This window comes from Oncorhynchus mykiss, chromosome 12, assembly GCF_057628025.1.
Source record: "Oncorhynchus mykiss isolate SJ-2025 chromosome 12, ASM5762802v1, whole genome shotgun sequence".
Classification (NCBI taxonomy): Eukaryota; Metazoa; Chordata; class Actinopteri; order Salmoniformes; family Salmonidae; genus Oncorhynchus; species Oncorhynchus mykiss.
In genome coordinates this window covers 62,296,247-62,312,836 of record NC_143033.1, presented here as the reverse complement: position 1 = coordinate 62,312,836, position 16,590 = coordinate 62,296,247, and the positions used below count along the sequence as shown (strand labels likewise).

At 40.8% G+C, this 16,590-nt stretch overlaps 1 protein-coding gene across 3 annotated transcripts; it reads right to left on the bottom strand.

Annotated features, from left to right (window-relative positions):
* Positions 1–1,147: 1,147 nt before the first annotated feature.
* On the bottom strand, positions 1,148–14,549 carry LOC110537870 (protein-lysine N-trimethyltransferase SMYD5). Of its 3 annotated transcripts, none has more exons than XR_016485169.1 (13): positions 14,400–14,543; positions 13,541–13,649; positions 13,184–13,323; positions 8,752–8,873; positions 8,385–8,454; positions 8,003–8,107; positions 7,642–7,704; positions 5,829–6,421; positions 5,613–5,719; positions 5,262–5,318; positions 5,021–5,115; positions 4,480–4,550; positions 1,148–2,255 (listed from the first exon to the last, which is right to left on the bottom strand). XR_016485169.1 is itself a non-coding variant. In XM_021624305.3 (13 exons), exons 1-13 carry the CDS (start codon positions 14,490–14,492, stop codon positions 2,102–2,104), a joined length of 1,257 nt encoding a protein of 418 aa, XP_021479980.3. In that variant the 5' UTR covers positions 14,493–14,549; the 3' UTR covers positions 1,148–2,101. The 3 variants fall into 3 exon arrangements, 2 of the variants coding, with proteins under 2 accessions (XP_021479980.3, XP_090049029.1); XM_021624305.3 differs by having other exon boundaries at positions 5,829–5,899; positions 14,400–14,549; XM_090192903.1 differs by lacking the exons at positions 5,021–5,115; positions 5,262–5,318 and having other exon boundaries at positions 5,829–5,899.
* Positions 14,550–16,590: the final 2,041 nt, after the last annotated feature.

Below are 16,590 nucleotides of genomic sequence, written 5' to 3'. Positions count from 1 at the left end.
CATCGGGGCTCATAAAACTCCCCTGACCAGAATATACTATTATCAATAGGTGCTAAAGGTAGTAAGGGTCTATGAATGGGTTATTAAATGACTTCTATACAGTGGAACAAACTAAGCAATAGTGCTGTGTATGTGTGTGACTGCCTGCCCTCGACCCCTTCAATGGACTTCTCTGCCAAAAGCCCGGCCACATTCCAGAGCTGAAGAAGTCCCGTGGGGATACTGGCATGAGCTCTGAGGATGACGACCAATGGGTGTTGGACTTGTTCAGAGGTCCAGCCTACCACCATGCCTGGCTCCAGCTATGAGCATCCTCTCATGGAAGAAAAACATGCGTTCTCTTCCACTGGAAATTTGCATTTGACTCATCTAAACCATTCCCATAGGGAAGATAGGCTGACACTGATGAACATTTGGGTTAATGAAAAAAAAATGGGAGCTTGTGTGAAATCACAAAATAGGTCACTCAGAAAATGTGGCTATCAATCACATTATCTAGTACCAATAGATAATTTGTCTGGCTACCCAAAAATCCTTGCTCCGGCCAAACACTACGCTCACGGACGCTAGTTTCTTCTCCGAGTCTGGATCGGGTACCTCCCTGAAGATTTTTATAATGGGAATCAATTATAATAGAAAAAATGATGGGTTGGGCCAGAGCAAGATCACATGAAAATTAGTAATGGGCTTTGATACTCTTGATTGGTTAAAGATGATCCACTCGCTGATTTCTTTGTTTTGTACAACACCCCTCATTTTGACGTCACCACAAACAACTTCAATGATGGCAGTCTGACTAATGTATCAAACGATAGAGCAGCAGAATAATTCCGTTTTGAGTCATCAGGCAAATAGATAGCCTATAATAACAGGCACACAAATGAAACCATCATTAAAAGACCCACTAATGAAGTAGAAAATAACTAGAAAGGAATACTTGTCAAATCTTCATGCTCTCAAAGATGTATCACAAATAAGACTTAATGACTTCAGAATATCTAGTTATCCACAGGATATCAGTCTGCTTCAAACAATGTTGACTTGTGATTCATATTTGATGAAGACTGAGAAATTGCCAGTTGGCTTAACTTCTGCTTTAATCCAAATTGTACTGAGAATACAAATAAAGCAAATAAGAGACAAGACATTTTAATCTCAATGGTTTATGCCAGAGCAATAAAAATTATAATTTCTAGGATTCTCATACATTATTTACTGCTGCTCTTACATTGCAGCATTTCATTGTGTGACATCAAAAGCAATTTGTTCTCATGCACCACTGCTCTGAAATGCCAACTGAGATAATTGAAGTTAGTCATTCGACGTTAGCCATATTTGTCCGGTAACATTGAAAATGTTGGCACTGATGATTACAGTCATTGCGGTTGTATTGATTCATGTGTGGGCAGTAGCAGCAATTTCATTCGTCAAATAACAGTGAAAATCTGCTCTACTCAATAAAGGGCAAATAGTTAACTGACAAAAGCTTTCAACAGCTCAAGGTCTCAGAGTAATATCCTGGTTGATGGTTACCTCATCGCTTGCAATGACCGTTTCTAATCTCATATGAAAATATATGTACTTAATTAGGGTCAGTTACTTCTTCTATACTGTAATGTTATCACTACTTGGTTTGCCAAGTGAATTATCCTTCGCAGAACAGGCACTATATAATTCTGTCTGAATTAATCTACACCTAATGCACTCAACACGAGGAATAAATGACATCTTGCCAATTTAATGGTTTCTACCATTCTAGATGTACTAAAAACGGTGATAAATGAAAAACATTAGTGAACTGGATGTCTTCCATGTAAACTTTTCCAATAAGCAGAAGATACACGAGAGGTGACAGCCAAAACGTCTGCTACTGTACAGTAATGTGAGCAAACGCTTTTCAAGGGGGAGATCCAAAGAGTAGGGCCAGTGAGTGACTTATTTTCCTTGAAAAAAATATTTAGTTACATAACGAATTTGATATGTTTGGCGATATGCAAGGTCTTCTTTAAGGTTGGTTTTCACTGTGCAGTTAGCTAGCATGGCTGAGTGAGTGGATTAGAGGGGAGGGGGTGAGTGGGAACAGAGCGGGTCTTTTTACCCCTCAGACGTCCGTCATCTCGTCCTCCATGTCATCCCCCTCGGCCTCCCCCCCCTCCTCCTCCTCCTCCTCCTCCTCCTCCTCGTCCGACGTCAGATCCAACTCATCCATCTGAGACACACATTTTGGACACGAGCAGATGAACAGGTAGTTATCCCTGGGAAGAGAATAACGATGTTACATAAGTCACACGGCTGCGTGTCTCGTTCTGGACAAAGATTGCCTTGGCGAGAGAGCAAAAGGAAGAATAAAGAATATAATGCAGACTGATAAAATACATTTGCGTCAATCTGCGAGCTCCTCAAAAATAAATGCCATGATTCAACACGGTAAACTTACTGTTTATGTAAGCGTAATACAATGTGGGTCTGAATAGGAAGAGGAAGCGAGACACCCTACTCGCTGTTTTGTTCTGGTTCATTGAAAGTCAATGAACTAAGTAGAACAGACTTAGCTGCTATTGCATTGGTGTCTATGGGGGAGACAACCAGTTAAAGGTCTAATGCAGACATTTTAATCTCAATATCAAATCATTTCTGGGTAACAATTAAGTACGTTACTGTGATTGTTATAAATTTAAACCGTTGAAAAGAAGCAAAAAGAGCAATTTCTTAAGCAAGAATTTAGCTAGGACTGTCTGGGAGGGTCTGAGTTGGGAGGTGAAAACTGAAAACTAGCTCTTATTGGCAGAGGTTTAGAACTCTTTGGTATTGGTCTACTAACAAACCAATATCACCAGGCAGGCCAAAACGCCATCCCACAAAAACAGGCTGACATTTCCAAAGAGCTCTTATACCAAAGGGGCATTATCATAATTTTCAACATTTCAAAGTATTATTCCAACTTCAGTGTGGGAATATATAATACATGGCGAAAAGTATGTGGACACCTGCTCGTCGAACATCTTATTCCATAATCATGGACATTCATATGGAGTTGGTCCCCCCATCGATTCTATAACAGCCTCCACTCTTCTGGGAAGGCTTTAATGTTGGGCACTGATGTTGGGTGATGAGGCCTGGCTCGCAGTCAGCGTTCCAATACATCCCAAAGGTGTTTGATGGGGTTGAGAGTTCTTCCACACAGATCTCGACAAACCATTTCTGCGTGGACCTCACTTTGTGCTCGGGGGCATTGTCATGCTGAAACAAGAAAGGGCCTTCCTCAAACTAGTGCCACAAAGTTGGAAGCCCAGAATCGTCTAGAATGTCATTGTATGCTGTAGCATTAAGATATCCCTTCAGGGGCCTAGCACAAACCATGAAAAACAGCCCCAAACGATTGTTCCTCCTCCACCAAACTTTACAGTTGGCACTATGCATTCGGGCAGGTAGTGTTCTCCTGGCATACGCCAAACCCAGATTCGTCCGTCGGAATGCCAGATGGTGAAGCGTGACTCATCACTCCAGAGAACGCATTTCCACTGCTCCAGAGTCCAATAGGGATGAGCTTTACACCACTCCAGCCGACGCTTGGCATTGCGCATGGTGATCTTAGGTTTGTGTGCGGCTGCTCGACCATGGAAACCCCTTTCATGGCGCTCCCGACGAACAGTTCTTGTGCTGACGTTGCTTCCTGAGGCAGCTTGGAACTCGGTAGAGTGTTGCAACCGAGGACAGATGATTTTTACACGCAAATCGCTTCAGCAATCGGTGGTCCCGTTTTGTGAGCTTGTGTGGCCTACCACTTTGCGGTCGTGCCATTGTTGCTCCTAGATGTTTCCACTTGAAAATAATAGCACTTACAGTTGACCGGGGCAGCTCTAGCAGGGCAGAAATTTGACGGACTGACTTGTTGGAAAGGTGGCATCTTATGACGGTACCAAGTTGAAAGTCACTGAGCTCTTCAATAAGGCCATTCTACTGCCAATGTTTGTCTATGAATATTGCATGGCTGTGTGCTCGGTTTTATACACCTGTCAAAATGGCCGAATCCACTCATTTGAAGGGGTGTACACATACTTTTGTATACAAAGCACAGGAAATGTTTGACTTTTCTTTTTTCAACGGTAAACCACCAGAGTGAACCATCTTAATTTATCCACCATCTTTGGTTCTCATTTTCTGAGAAAAGAGACCGAGAGCAGTCTTTGTTCATGCTTCACTACCTTCAGTTTCTGGGAGTTGCAGATTTTCAAGGTGAAGTGCCTTTGAACATGAATCCAAAATGGGTTCCCACAGAGCAAACCAGCCCTGGGTTTAAGGGGGTAAAAATCAGTACCGGAGCATAGGTAGGCACCGGAATAACTGCCAGAACTCCTTGGCTGTGCTGGCCCAGGACTGCCCATTATTGCCTGGGAGGGTGGCCATTGATCTTGACTGAACTAGGAACAGTTTGAGTCTGTCAAAAGGATTGGTACACAGGGGATTTCAGTTGTTTACCTCAGGATTTTGTGTCTGCTATGACGGCTCCTGTCACACTGACAGCAGTCCAAGTAACTGATACCGATCTCCTGGAGATGTGAGGAAACAGAGTTTAACATGTTAGCAGATGAGGACATTCACATCAAAAGAACCCCCATTACAGTTACTATATAGGGATTCATTTACACAACAATGACAGTTAGCCACTTCAAACTACTAGAGTTATTGTTCAAGTTTTGTTACTTTATCTGGTTGTTTCATGTTTATTCAGCAGCAGGCGCCAAATCTTGTCACTATCCTGTCATGGTCATTAGAACGACACTAAAAGCGCTCACATTTTTTGCCAGAATTCAATCGGCTGGCAAAACATTTCTCTGGCCCCTTCTGACGCTTCTGTAACGGGCAGATGCACTTCTCAATCTCTCTGACAGCCTTGACACAACCGCTCTAATCCTTAAAGCCTCAGACCCCTAATACCGGCTGACAACAGAGCAAGCCAGGATGTTCTGTCCCATCTATCCACGGCCAGAATTTATCATCACCCCCCCCCTCTTCTGACCTCTCCAGGGCTGATGTCACTTAGGGCACTGAGATGAAGCAAGAAGTTGTTGCTCGGGAAAGATGCCGCCGCATTCGGAATGCAGCTATGGTTACCTAGAGAGTAGACAAAATAATCAAACATTCAAACTTTTGACCAGTGAAAAAATGTATTTCTAGTTAATTTAATTGATTCTGTATGTTGAGCAAGTTTGAGGATTCTGGGAGCTGGGGTTAGAAACCATCCGATAGTGACGACTCACATGCGCTTTGCAGTAGGAAGAGCCCGGAACCCTCGCAGTTCAGAAAGTCACCGGTCTCTGCGGAGACAAATCTAATTCAGCTCTGACCTCCATTGTCAGTAGAGGAGATTCATTCCATATTAGTAACGATTTCAAATATGCCTGAGTCAAGCCACCCCAATTCAGAGGCACCAAGTATTATTTACTATCTTTCATAAAAATGTGAGCTGTACAAAGCCTCTGAAGAACTTTCTTGGTAATGTAGGTTTAGACTCAAATCTATTTATCAGACAGTTTTCTGCAGTATTCCTCAAACGGTACAGATGTCACAGGAAACGGCACTGTATTTGAGTGTAGGGAGGGAATTGTGACCTTTCTCGACATCCTTGTATAGTTGGTCAATGAAGGAATCCAATTGCTCCCTCTGCTGGCTAGTCAGCGCCAAAGCATCACATGCATGAACCCATTGGCTGAGAGAACTAGATAACGAGACATAAGAAAACAATGTCAGCACTTTAAATTGAATAATATTCAGACTAATGGCACAGTGCATTATTTATGAGTTGGAGATTTAGAGATGAACTTTACCTGGTACCTATACCCTGTCCATTGGTCCCCACAAGGGAGAAGAGGGAACGAAATCCCTCAGGTGTAAACCACTGTAACATGCAAGGACACACCTTATAGCATAAACTATCTGCATCATAATCACACATGTCCATAAGAAATTGTTCAATCAAAGACATTATTTTACAGTCTTGTCTACTGGAAGCGAAGAAGTAGCTAAGTACCAGCTCGAAAAACATGTACAGTCGTGGCCAAAAGTTTTGAGAATGACACAAATATTAATTTTCACGAAGTCTGCTGCCTCGGTTTGTATGACGGCAATTTGCATATACTCAAGAATGTTATGAAGAGTGATCAGATGAATTGCAAAGTCCCTCTTTGCCATGTAAATGAACTGAATCCCCCAAAAACATTTCCACTGCATTTCAGCCCTGCCACAAAAGGACCAGCTGACATCATGTCATTGATTCTCTCGTTAACACAGGTGTGAGTGTTGACGAGGACAAGGCTGGAGATCACTCTGTGATGCTGATTGAGTTGGAATAACAGACTGGAAACTTCAAAAGGAGGGTGGTGCTTGGAATCATTGTTCTTCCTCTGTCAATCATGGTTACCTGCAAGGAAACATGTGCTGTCATCATTGCTTTGCACAAAAGGGCTTCACAGGCAAGGATATTGCTGCCAGTAAGATTGCACATAAATCAACCATTTATCAGATCATCAAGAACTTCAAGGAGAGCGGTTCAATTGTTGTGAAGAAGGCTTCAGGGCACCCAAGAAAGTCCAGCAAGCGCCAGGACCGTCTCCTAAAGTTGATTCAGCTGCGGGATCAGGGCACCACCAGTACAGAGCTTGCTCAGGAATGGCAGCAGGCAGGTGTGAGTGCATCTGCACACACAGTTGAGGCGAAGACTTTTGGAGGATGGCCTGGTGTCAAGAAGGGCAGCAAAGAAGCCACTTCTCTCCAGGAAAAACATCAGGGACCGACTGATATTCTGCAAAAGGTACATGGATTGGACTGCTGAGGACTGGGGTAAAGTCATTTTCTCTGATGAATCCCCTTTACGATTATTTGGGGCTTCCGGAAAAAAGCTTGTCCGGAGAAGACAAGGTGAGTGCTACCATCAGTCCTGTGCCATGCCAACAGTAAAGCATCCTGAGACCATTCATGTGTGGGGTTGCTTCTCAGCCAAGGGAGTGGGCTCACTCACAATTTTTCCTAAGAACACAGCCATGAATAAAGAATGGTACCAACACATCCTCCGAGAGCAACTTCTCCCAACCATCCAGGAACAGTTTGGTGACGAACAATGCATTTTCCAGCATGAAGGAGCACCTTTCAATAAGGCAAAAGTGATAACTAAGTGGCTCAGGGAACAAAACATCGATATTTGGCCAGGAAACTCCCCAGACCTTAATCCCATTGAGAACGTGTGGTCAATCCTCAAGAGGTGGGTGGACAAACAAAAACCCACAAATTCTGACAAACTCCAAGCATTGATTATGCAAGAATGGGCTGCCATCAGTGGCCCAGAAGTCAATTGACAGCATACCAGGGTAGATTGCAGAGGTCTTGAAAAAGAAGGGTCAACACTGCAAATATTGACTCTGCATCAACTTCATATAATTGTCAATAAAAGCCTTTGACACTTATTATAATTGTAATTGTAATTATACTTCAGTATTCAATAGTAACATCTGACAAAAATATCTAAAGACACTGAGGCAGCAGACTTTGTGAAAATTTATATTTGTGTCATTCTCAAAACTTTTGGCCACGACTTTATGTCTATTAATAAATTGGTTGTGAAAGGGAAAATGGTGCCACACTCACCCGATTGAGATGATCGTCGTAAAGTGCCGTTGTAAACAGGGTTCGTAGTACGGTCAACTGCCCCTACAAACCCAATACAATATGTCAAAATGAAGGTAACAGTCATTAAGTAACCGTTTTAAAATCTATTCCAATGGTGACTCAAAGGTAATACTGACCACATTTTTTTTTAAACCAAATTTGAAGCTCAAAACCTGGTTTCCTCAATTCTTCTCAAAGCACATTGGAGGAGTGTTCCAAGGTCCTTTCCTCAGACCTCCAATGAGCCTTAAGGGGAATTTAGGAAACAAGGATGGGGGAAGCAAGGATTTAACAGCTTGTAGCTAACCTTTTTAGACACAGCCATTATCTCTATGCTTACCTGGAACTTCTCTCCCAGCAGCTTATGTGCAATCTCCTCCTCCTCGTTGGCCGCACGGCTGCAGAATTGAGAGAACAGCTTCTGCCAGTGCCCTTTGTCCTGGGCCTGCATGACACAAATGATTCAAACATTATTATTATTATTATTATTATTATTATGTTTGAGAAATACATATTATGCACAGGTATGCAAAGAATATAGGTTTATTATATCAAACTGACAGGTTAAATGCTTCTCCAGGCATTGTGAAGATCTTTCAATCTCCAAAAACCTTAATCTCAAAACTAACATTCACCACAAAGACAGAATGCAAATACAAAGTGCAACCCACTTTGGAACTGGAGAAGCTCAACAAAAAAAGGCTGAGGCAGAGGAGGCTCACCTGTTTGACAGTGGCCACCATCCTGGCCATGAGCATGATGCTGGAGGTCTCAGGAGGGTAGTGCATGCTCCTAGAGGACAGATAAGGGACAATGTCAATTCATACTGCAGCAATCACAGACAAAATATTACTGGGGCTGGATCTGAAAAAGTTACTAGCTGTCAAATCCTTGCTTTCTCGTCCTCATTTACACAAATCTAATTGAAAGCAAGGGAGTTGCAAGGGAGGGTGCTTTGAGAGGGAGGTGAGGAATTAGAGGAAATGAGGAAGCAAGGATTTGACAGCTAGTAAAAATATTAAATCCAGCCCAAGAAAAATATGGGCCCCATCTAGTGGTATTCAATTAAACAGAAAATCCATCTCTCACCTCCAGGCATCCTTTAGTTTGCTGATGGGGTGGTTTGGGTCCTCTTGGGAGGTGCCTAGGCACAGGGCCCGATGGTACTGGTCTGCCGCAGCCTGCCGACACTCGTTGCTACAGTACATCACCTGCAGGGGGAAACAAAGTCTCACTGAAACCCAAAACGAGACACTGGACTAGATTGGAGGAAGTAGCTACAGCATATCAACACATCTCCATGTGGCATTGGGCAGGTACATCTCATTTAAGTGGCTTCTAATCCTTAATCTTTACTGATCTGAAAACACAGGCAAAGTAGGAATCTTCCATATTGCTTTCCAATACAATGTATGTTTTTATTTGTATTTTTTAGGGGGTAGATCAGCTTGAATATTGACTATTAATAGAACCCACAATCTATGTCATTGTCTTCATAATTTCCAATCCCCCGTATGTTTTATAATTTCCCCTTTATTATTATTCCCCTAATTGGAGTAATCTAATGGACAACCATACTTAGGCCTCTACTTAAAGCTTATACATAAAATATACATTCACAGAATATTAGACATTAGTTATCTTTTTTTTGTACCACCCTTCTGATACCCTCAAATCCTCCCATCAATCTCATTCCCAAATATTTTTTAAAGTTCTGAACCTTTCTATTCTCATAGAAAAAAATGTAAGATTAACATTTTTACTAAGAGTATTATTAGATTGATTGATTGACTATGGCTTTTCAAGTCACCCAGCAGTGCTATTTGCAGTGCCATCTCCAGGTAAATATTGTAAATCTTAAGCCATTTCTGAACCTGTGACCAAAAACACGCTACATGTGGACAGTACCAAAACAAGTGATCTAATGATTCTGTATCCCCACAGCAAAATCAACAGAGCTGGGATGGATGTTTCCCCCACATACATAACATTTTAATGGTTGCAAGAATTTAGCTAAATAATTTAAATGGGACAACTATACGTTTTGAATCCATCAGTTCATAAACCATGTGCCATGGAATCAGGAACATTGAAAATCTCATCCCAACTATTTTGCAACCTTTATGGCGCAGCTGTCCATTTTTTGGTCCTTAAATGAAACTGGTATATTTATTTTTTCTTTAACCAATTTTGGTCTAATGGAGGGCCGACAGACAAGTTCCTTACTTTCTCCCCCATCCCGTGGTAATGCTGCAATCAGTTGGCTGTAATTTTGAATAAAGCAGACATTTCCGTATATTAATGTTAGCCGTATGTGTGACATAAGTTGCATTTATGATATCATTAACAAAGATTAGATAATTATGATTTTTCCAAAAATAAAATACATATTTTTTGTATCAATTAGTATAGGAGTTTAACCATAATACAGTGCCTTGCGAAAGTATTCGGCCCCCTTGAACTTTGCGACCTTTTGCCACATTTCAGGCTTCAAACATAAAGATATAAAACTGTATTTTTTTGTGAAGAATCAACAACAAGTGGGACACAATCATGAAGTGGAACAACATTTATTGGATATTTCAAACTTTTTTAACAAATCAAAAACTGAAAAATTGTCCGTGCAAAATTATTCAGCCCCTTTACTTTCAGTGCAGCAAACTCTCTCCAGAAGTTCAGTGAGGATCTCTGAATGATCCAATGTTGACCTAAATGACTAATGATGATAAATACAATCCACCTGTGTGTAATCAAGTCTCCGTATAAATGCACCTGCACTGTGATAGTCTCAGAGGTCCGTTAAAAGCACAGAGAGCATCATGAAGAACAAGGAACACACCAGGCAGGTCCGAGATATTGTTGTGAAGAAGTTTAAAGCCCGATTTGGATACAAAAATATTTCCCAAGCTTTAAACACCCCAAGGAGCACTGTGCAAGCGATAATATTGAAATGGAAGGAGTATCAGACCACTGCAAATCTACCAAGACCTGGCCGTCCCTCTAAACTTTCAGCTCATACAAGGAGAAGACTGATCAGAGATGCAGCCAAGAGGCCCATGATCACTCTGGATGAACTGCAGAGATCTACAGCTGAGGTGGGAGACTCTGTTGTCCTATGGACAATCAGTCGTATATTGCACAAATCTGGCCTTTATGGAAGAGTGGCAAGAAGAAAGCCATTTCTTAAAAGATATCCATAAAAAGTGTCATTTAAAGTTTGCCACAAGCCACCTGGGAGACACACCAAACATGTGGAAGAAGGTGCTCTGGTCAGATGAAACCAAAATTGAACTTTTTGGCAACAATGCAAAACGTTATGTTTGGCGTAAAAGCAACACAGCTGAACACACCATCCCCACTGTCAAACATGGTGGTGGCAGCATCATGGTTTGGGCCTGCTTTTCTTCAGCAGGGACAGGGAAGATGGTTAAAATTGATGGGAAGATGGATGGAGCCAAATACAGGACCATTCTGGAAGAAAACCTGATGGAGTCTGCAAAAGACCTGAGACTGGGACGGAGATTTGTCTTCCAACAAGACAATGATCCAAAACATAAAGCAAAATCTACAATGGAATGGTTCAAAAATAAACATATCCAGGTGTTAGAATGGCCAAGTCAAAGTCCAGACCTGAATCCAATCGAGAATCTGTGGAAAGAACTGAAAACTGCTGTTGACAAATGTTCTCCATCCAACCTCACTGAGCTCGAGCTGTTTTGCAAGGAGGAATGGGAAAAAATGTCAGTCTCTCGATGTGCAAAACTGATAGAGACATACCCCAAACGACTTACAGCTGTAATCGCAGCAAAAGGTGGCGCTACAAAGTATTAACTTAAGGGGGCTGAATAATTTTGCACGCCCAATTTTTCAGTTTTTGCTTTGTTAAAAAAGTTTGAAATATCCAATAAATGTCGTTCCACTTCATGATTGTGTCCCACTTGTTGTTGATTCTTCACAAAAAAATACAGTTTTATATCTTTATGTTTGATGCCTGAAATGTGGCAAAAGGTCGCAAAGTTCAAGGGGGCCGAATACTTTCGCAAGGCACTGTATGTGTTGTAATATTTGTTTTGTCTTTTAAGGTAGATTAAACTGAAATTGCAACCAGCTTTCCATGGCTTGTTTCAAAAATAGGGATATTCTAGAGATTATTTCATTTTCAAATAACCGAAAGTGAAAGGTGTTGTAATCTGACTAAAAGGAAAAAAGCCTTTTTTGAACGCGGGATGAGCTATTCTTACTAATCTGCTGAAAAACCAGTTCAGATTGAAGTACAACTTTTGTATGACTGAAGCCTTTAGTGAAAGGTTCAATGCTTTAATATTTACATTTCAGCCCTCTGAATTCATATGAATTATATAAATAGGCACGTTTAATTATGTCTGGCTTGCCATTAAAAATAAAGTTGAATATTCTTTGCTCATACAATTTTTAAAAAACAAGTCGTTCAGTGTATCCAGGGCCATGAGTAAGTACGTAAACTGGGATATGACTAAATAATTAATCAGGGTGATTTTTCCACAAATAGACCTTTTCATGGCACAATATATCTAATTTTGCTAACTTTCTATTAAAATGCATTGTGGTGAAAACAAAAAGTCTATATACAGTGAGTGCAAATGAGGTAAGATAAGGGAGTTAAAGGCAATAAATATGTGGAAAAAGAAATTACAATATAGCAATTAAACACTGGAATGGTACGTGTTTTTTAATAGATATGCTGATAGTGGACAACATTGTTTCACTCGTCTTGACAGTTTAATACTTTGAGAAGTAGCCATTATTTACTTGTTTACAACTGGAGTTACTATACATAACTTTAACCCATTGTATAAGAGATCCTCCAAAATTAAGATACTCCATTTATACATAAATCCTAGTTGTACTTTTCAAAATGAACACCAGGCCCGGTTTCCCCGATTTTTCATAGTGTTCTATTGTTTCCAGTACTTCTCTTATATTATCTCCTCTGTATCGTCCATGTAAAAAAAACTTGTCTGACAATTAGTTTTTTGAAAAATGTTATTCTATGCATTTTGCTAGAATTTTTGCAACACAACAGTGAAGTGTAAAGGGCATCCAGTTTTTTAGGTGGGCTGGATTTACCACCTGGGTCCGGTTTCAGTAATAGTGAAATCAGACCTTCTTGCTGAGTATTCAATAGTCTACCATTTTTATAGAAGTGATCAAAACATGCTAATAATGGAAAAAGGTTTGATGTACCTCAACTGGTATGCCATCCAGCCCTGGAGTTTTACTGGACTTAAAGGCTTTAATTGCATCAAGAAGTTCCTCCTCTGTAATTTGGCCTTCACATGAGTCTTTCTGTACATCTTAATTTTACGCTATTAATAGAAAAAACATCCTTACAATTAAACTTCAGTTTGCGAAGATGCAGGAGACAAACGAAAATATATGCTAAAACCCACTTTCAAAAATGGGTTACAATGTGTTTTTCGATCAGTACTGTCCAGTCCTTAATTGGCAGTGCAGATGAGGAGGACTTGTGAGAGGCACACACCTGGCATTGTGGGCAAGCTTGGTGCAGCTCTGGATGCACTTTGCACAGCTCGGGGTGGGGTAGACTGAGGTCAGGGATGCCACTGAGTCTACGGGCATTATCCTCGGCTGTCTCCAGAGCACGCAAGCAAAACTCACAGGCTGGAGAAGAGACAGGGATGGATGATAAATGAGACAACTAAGGGTCATGTCACTAAATATTAAAGACCATTCAAAAGACTCAAAATGTGAGGTTTCCCCCTTGACCTTGGTTAATCTAAAAAGCAAAGCATGCTGGAACATTTTTGCTCCACGATTTTAGGAAGGAGGATGTGTTCAGTCTGTCAATCACCTAAATCTTGAACCTATAACACCTCACCTTTGTACTTGTACAGGGAATTCCACAAGAACTGGGCAGAGACAAGAGGGCGCTCAATAAAAATTGTGTCTCCTTTCTTGATGGCCTTCTTGGCGAATAATCCCTTGCCCTAAAATAAAAACCAAATGTTTAGATATAAAAAGCATTGTCAATTTCAGTAATATGCACCTACCCATACTTTATCCACACAAAGTGTATCCTATTGACTCAGAACAGGCTAGCCGTTGCACTTTATTAGCCCCCCAAAAGGTATCTCTGTGCATACCTAGATAGCTAACGTTTCAAGATGCTAGTTGTTTAAATAGACAAAAAGCTTAGCTAGTTTTAAAAGGAATCAGATAGCAATCCATGTGGCATGACGGTAGTGACTGTAATTGGTGATTAACGTAATTTGCTAGCTAACTACAATAAGCCATTGTAACAGTATACCTTCCCGTCCCTCTCCTCGCCCCTACCTGGGCTCGTACCAGGGAACTTCTGCACACATCTACAGCAGCCACCCTCAAAGCATCGTTACCCATCGCTCCACAAAAGCCGCGGCCCTTGCTGAGCAAGGGGAGTGACGTCACCAATTGAAACGCTATTTGCACGCACCCCGCTAACTAGCTAGCTATTTCACATCGGTTACACCATGATGAATCTAAAACATTAACACAGCTAGCAAGTAACTACGTAGCTATAGCCTGCCAGAAAACGTCAACAAAATGACAACAAATTCTGTCCTGCGAATAATTTTTTGATTTGCCCAGCCAGTCTACAGATTGACAGCATGCGTGCCAATGAATTTGGCATCAAAACGGTGCTAGATCCGATAAACTTGAAATTAGCCTTTTCAAAATAATCATTGTCTGCACATTACCTTAATCTTGTCAATAAATCGGACTTCCACACAACTGCTAACTTTAGTGGGGTCGACGCAGAGCGAAAACATGTCATCTTGGGGGGCAGCCATCTTCACAACAACCTTCGACCTTTCAACTCGGACGTTTTTAGAAGAGTCTACCCGTAGGCATTTAGTGGCCTCTAGCGGTTGATTTAGCTAGTATTTTTCTTGTATACAGATTGACTACAATTAGTGCCTTGCAAAATTCTGACATGATTTTATCTTCGATGAAATGTAATGAATCATATCATGAACGCCAAACTTTTTCCAATATTTTACAGCACCTGATAAATGAATGAATTATGCGGAAGCTGACCCTCATTGTCACGCAAAGGTAAATGGCTCACTGTCAAACATACATGCATTTGACAGAAGACAAATAAAAGTTTATATATTTTAGAATATTACTAAACATTTTGATATGCAATTGAATCATAGATAAAATTTAGTACATTTTGAGTAGCAGAAAATACATAGAATAGAATCCTTAATTGAAACAATAAAGTGGTCACCCTACCTCTGATTTGGTTAAAAGCTGAGTGATGATGCGTCTGGAAAAATATCACCACTTTCAAATTCATAGACAAAGCTATTGATGCAAGGACTGACCATCCATGATATACCAATTATAGTTTTAACCGTGTTGAGGCTACACAGTATTTGTTTACATTGTTTACAAACATTGGAGTAAAATAATCTTATATTTTGGGTTCTGATGGGGTACATTTGAACTAAACTAATGAGGCATTTATAAGTTATATTCTTCAAGAATTAATGGATATATATATAATTAAGTTAAGTCCAAAAATGAATTTAGCAACTAAAGATTCCAGTTATAAATACAGTGCATTGCGAAAGTATTCGGCCCCCTTGAACTTTGCGACCTTTTGCCAGATTTCAGGCTTCAAACATAAAGATATAAAACTGTATTTGTTTGTGAAGAATCAACAACAAGTGGGACAGAATCATGAAGTGGAACGACATTTATTGGATATTTCAAACTTTTTTAACAAATCAAAAACTGAAAAATTGGGCGTGCAAAATTATTCAGCCCCCTTAAGTTAATAATTTGTAGCGCCACCTTTTGCTGCGATTACAGCTGTAAGTCGCTTGGGATATGTCTCTATCAGTTTTGCACATCGAGAGACTGACATTTTTTCCCATTCCTCCTTGCAAAACAGCTCGAGCTCAGTGAGGTTGGATGGAGAGCATTTGTGAACAGCAGTTTTCAGTTCTTTCCACAGATTCTCGATTGGATTCAGGTCTGGACTTTGACTTGGCCATTCTAACACCTGGATATGTTTATTTTTGAACCATTCCATTGTAGATTTTGCTTTATGTTTTGGATCATTGTCTTGTTGGAAGACAAATCTCCGTCCCAGTCTCAGGTCTTTTGCAGACTCCATCAGGTTTTCTTTGAGAATGGTCCTGTATTTGGCTCCATCCATCTTCCCATCAATTTGAACCATCTTCCCTGTCCCTACTGAAGAAAAGCAGGCCCAAACCATGATGCTGCCACCACCATGTTTGACAGTGGGGATGGTGTGTTCAGGGTGATGAGCTGTGTTGCTTTTACGCCAAAAAGTTCAATTTTGGTTTCATCTGACCAGAGTACCTTCTTCCACATGTTTGGTGTGTCTCCCAGGTGGCTTGAGGCAAACTTTAAACAACACTTTTTATGGATATCTTTAAGAAATGGCTTTCTTCTTGCCACTCTTCCATAAAGGCCAGATTTGTGCAATATACGACTGATTGTTGTCCTATGGACAGAGTCTCCCACCTCAGCTGTAGATCTCTGCAGTTCATCCAGAGTGATCATGGGCCTCTTGGCTGCATCTCTGATCAGTCTTCTCCTTGTATGAGCTGAAAGTTTAGAGGGACGGCCAGGTCTTGGTAGATTTGCAGTGGTCTGATACTCCTTCCATTTCAATATTATCGCTTGCACAGTGCTCCTTGGGATGTTTAAAGCTTGGGAAATCTTTTTGTATCCAAATCCGGCTTTAAACTTCTTCACAACAGTATCTCGGACTTGCCTGGTGTGTTCCTTGTTCTTCATGATGCTCTCTGCGCTTTTAACGGACCTCTGAGACTATCACAGTGCAGGTGCATTTATACGGAGACTTGATTACACACAGGTGGATTGTATTTATCATCATTAGTCATTTAG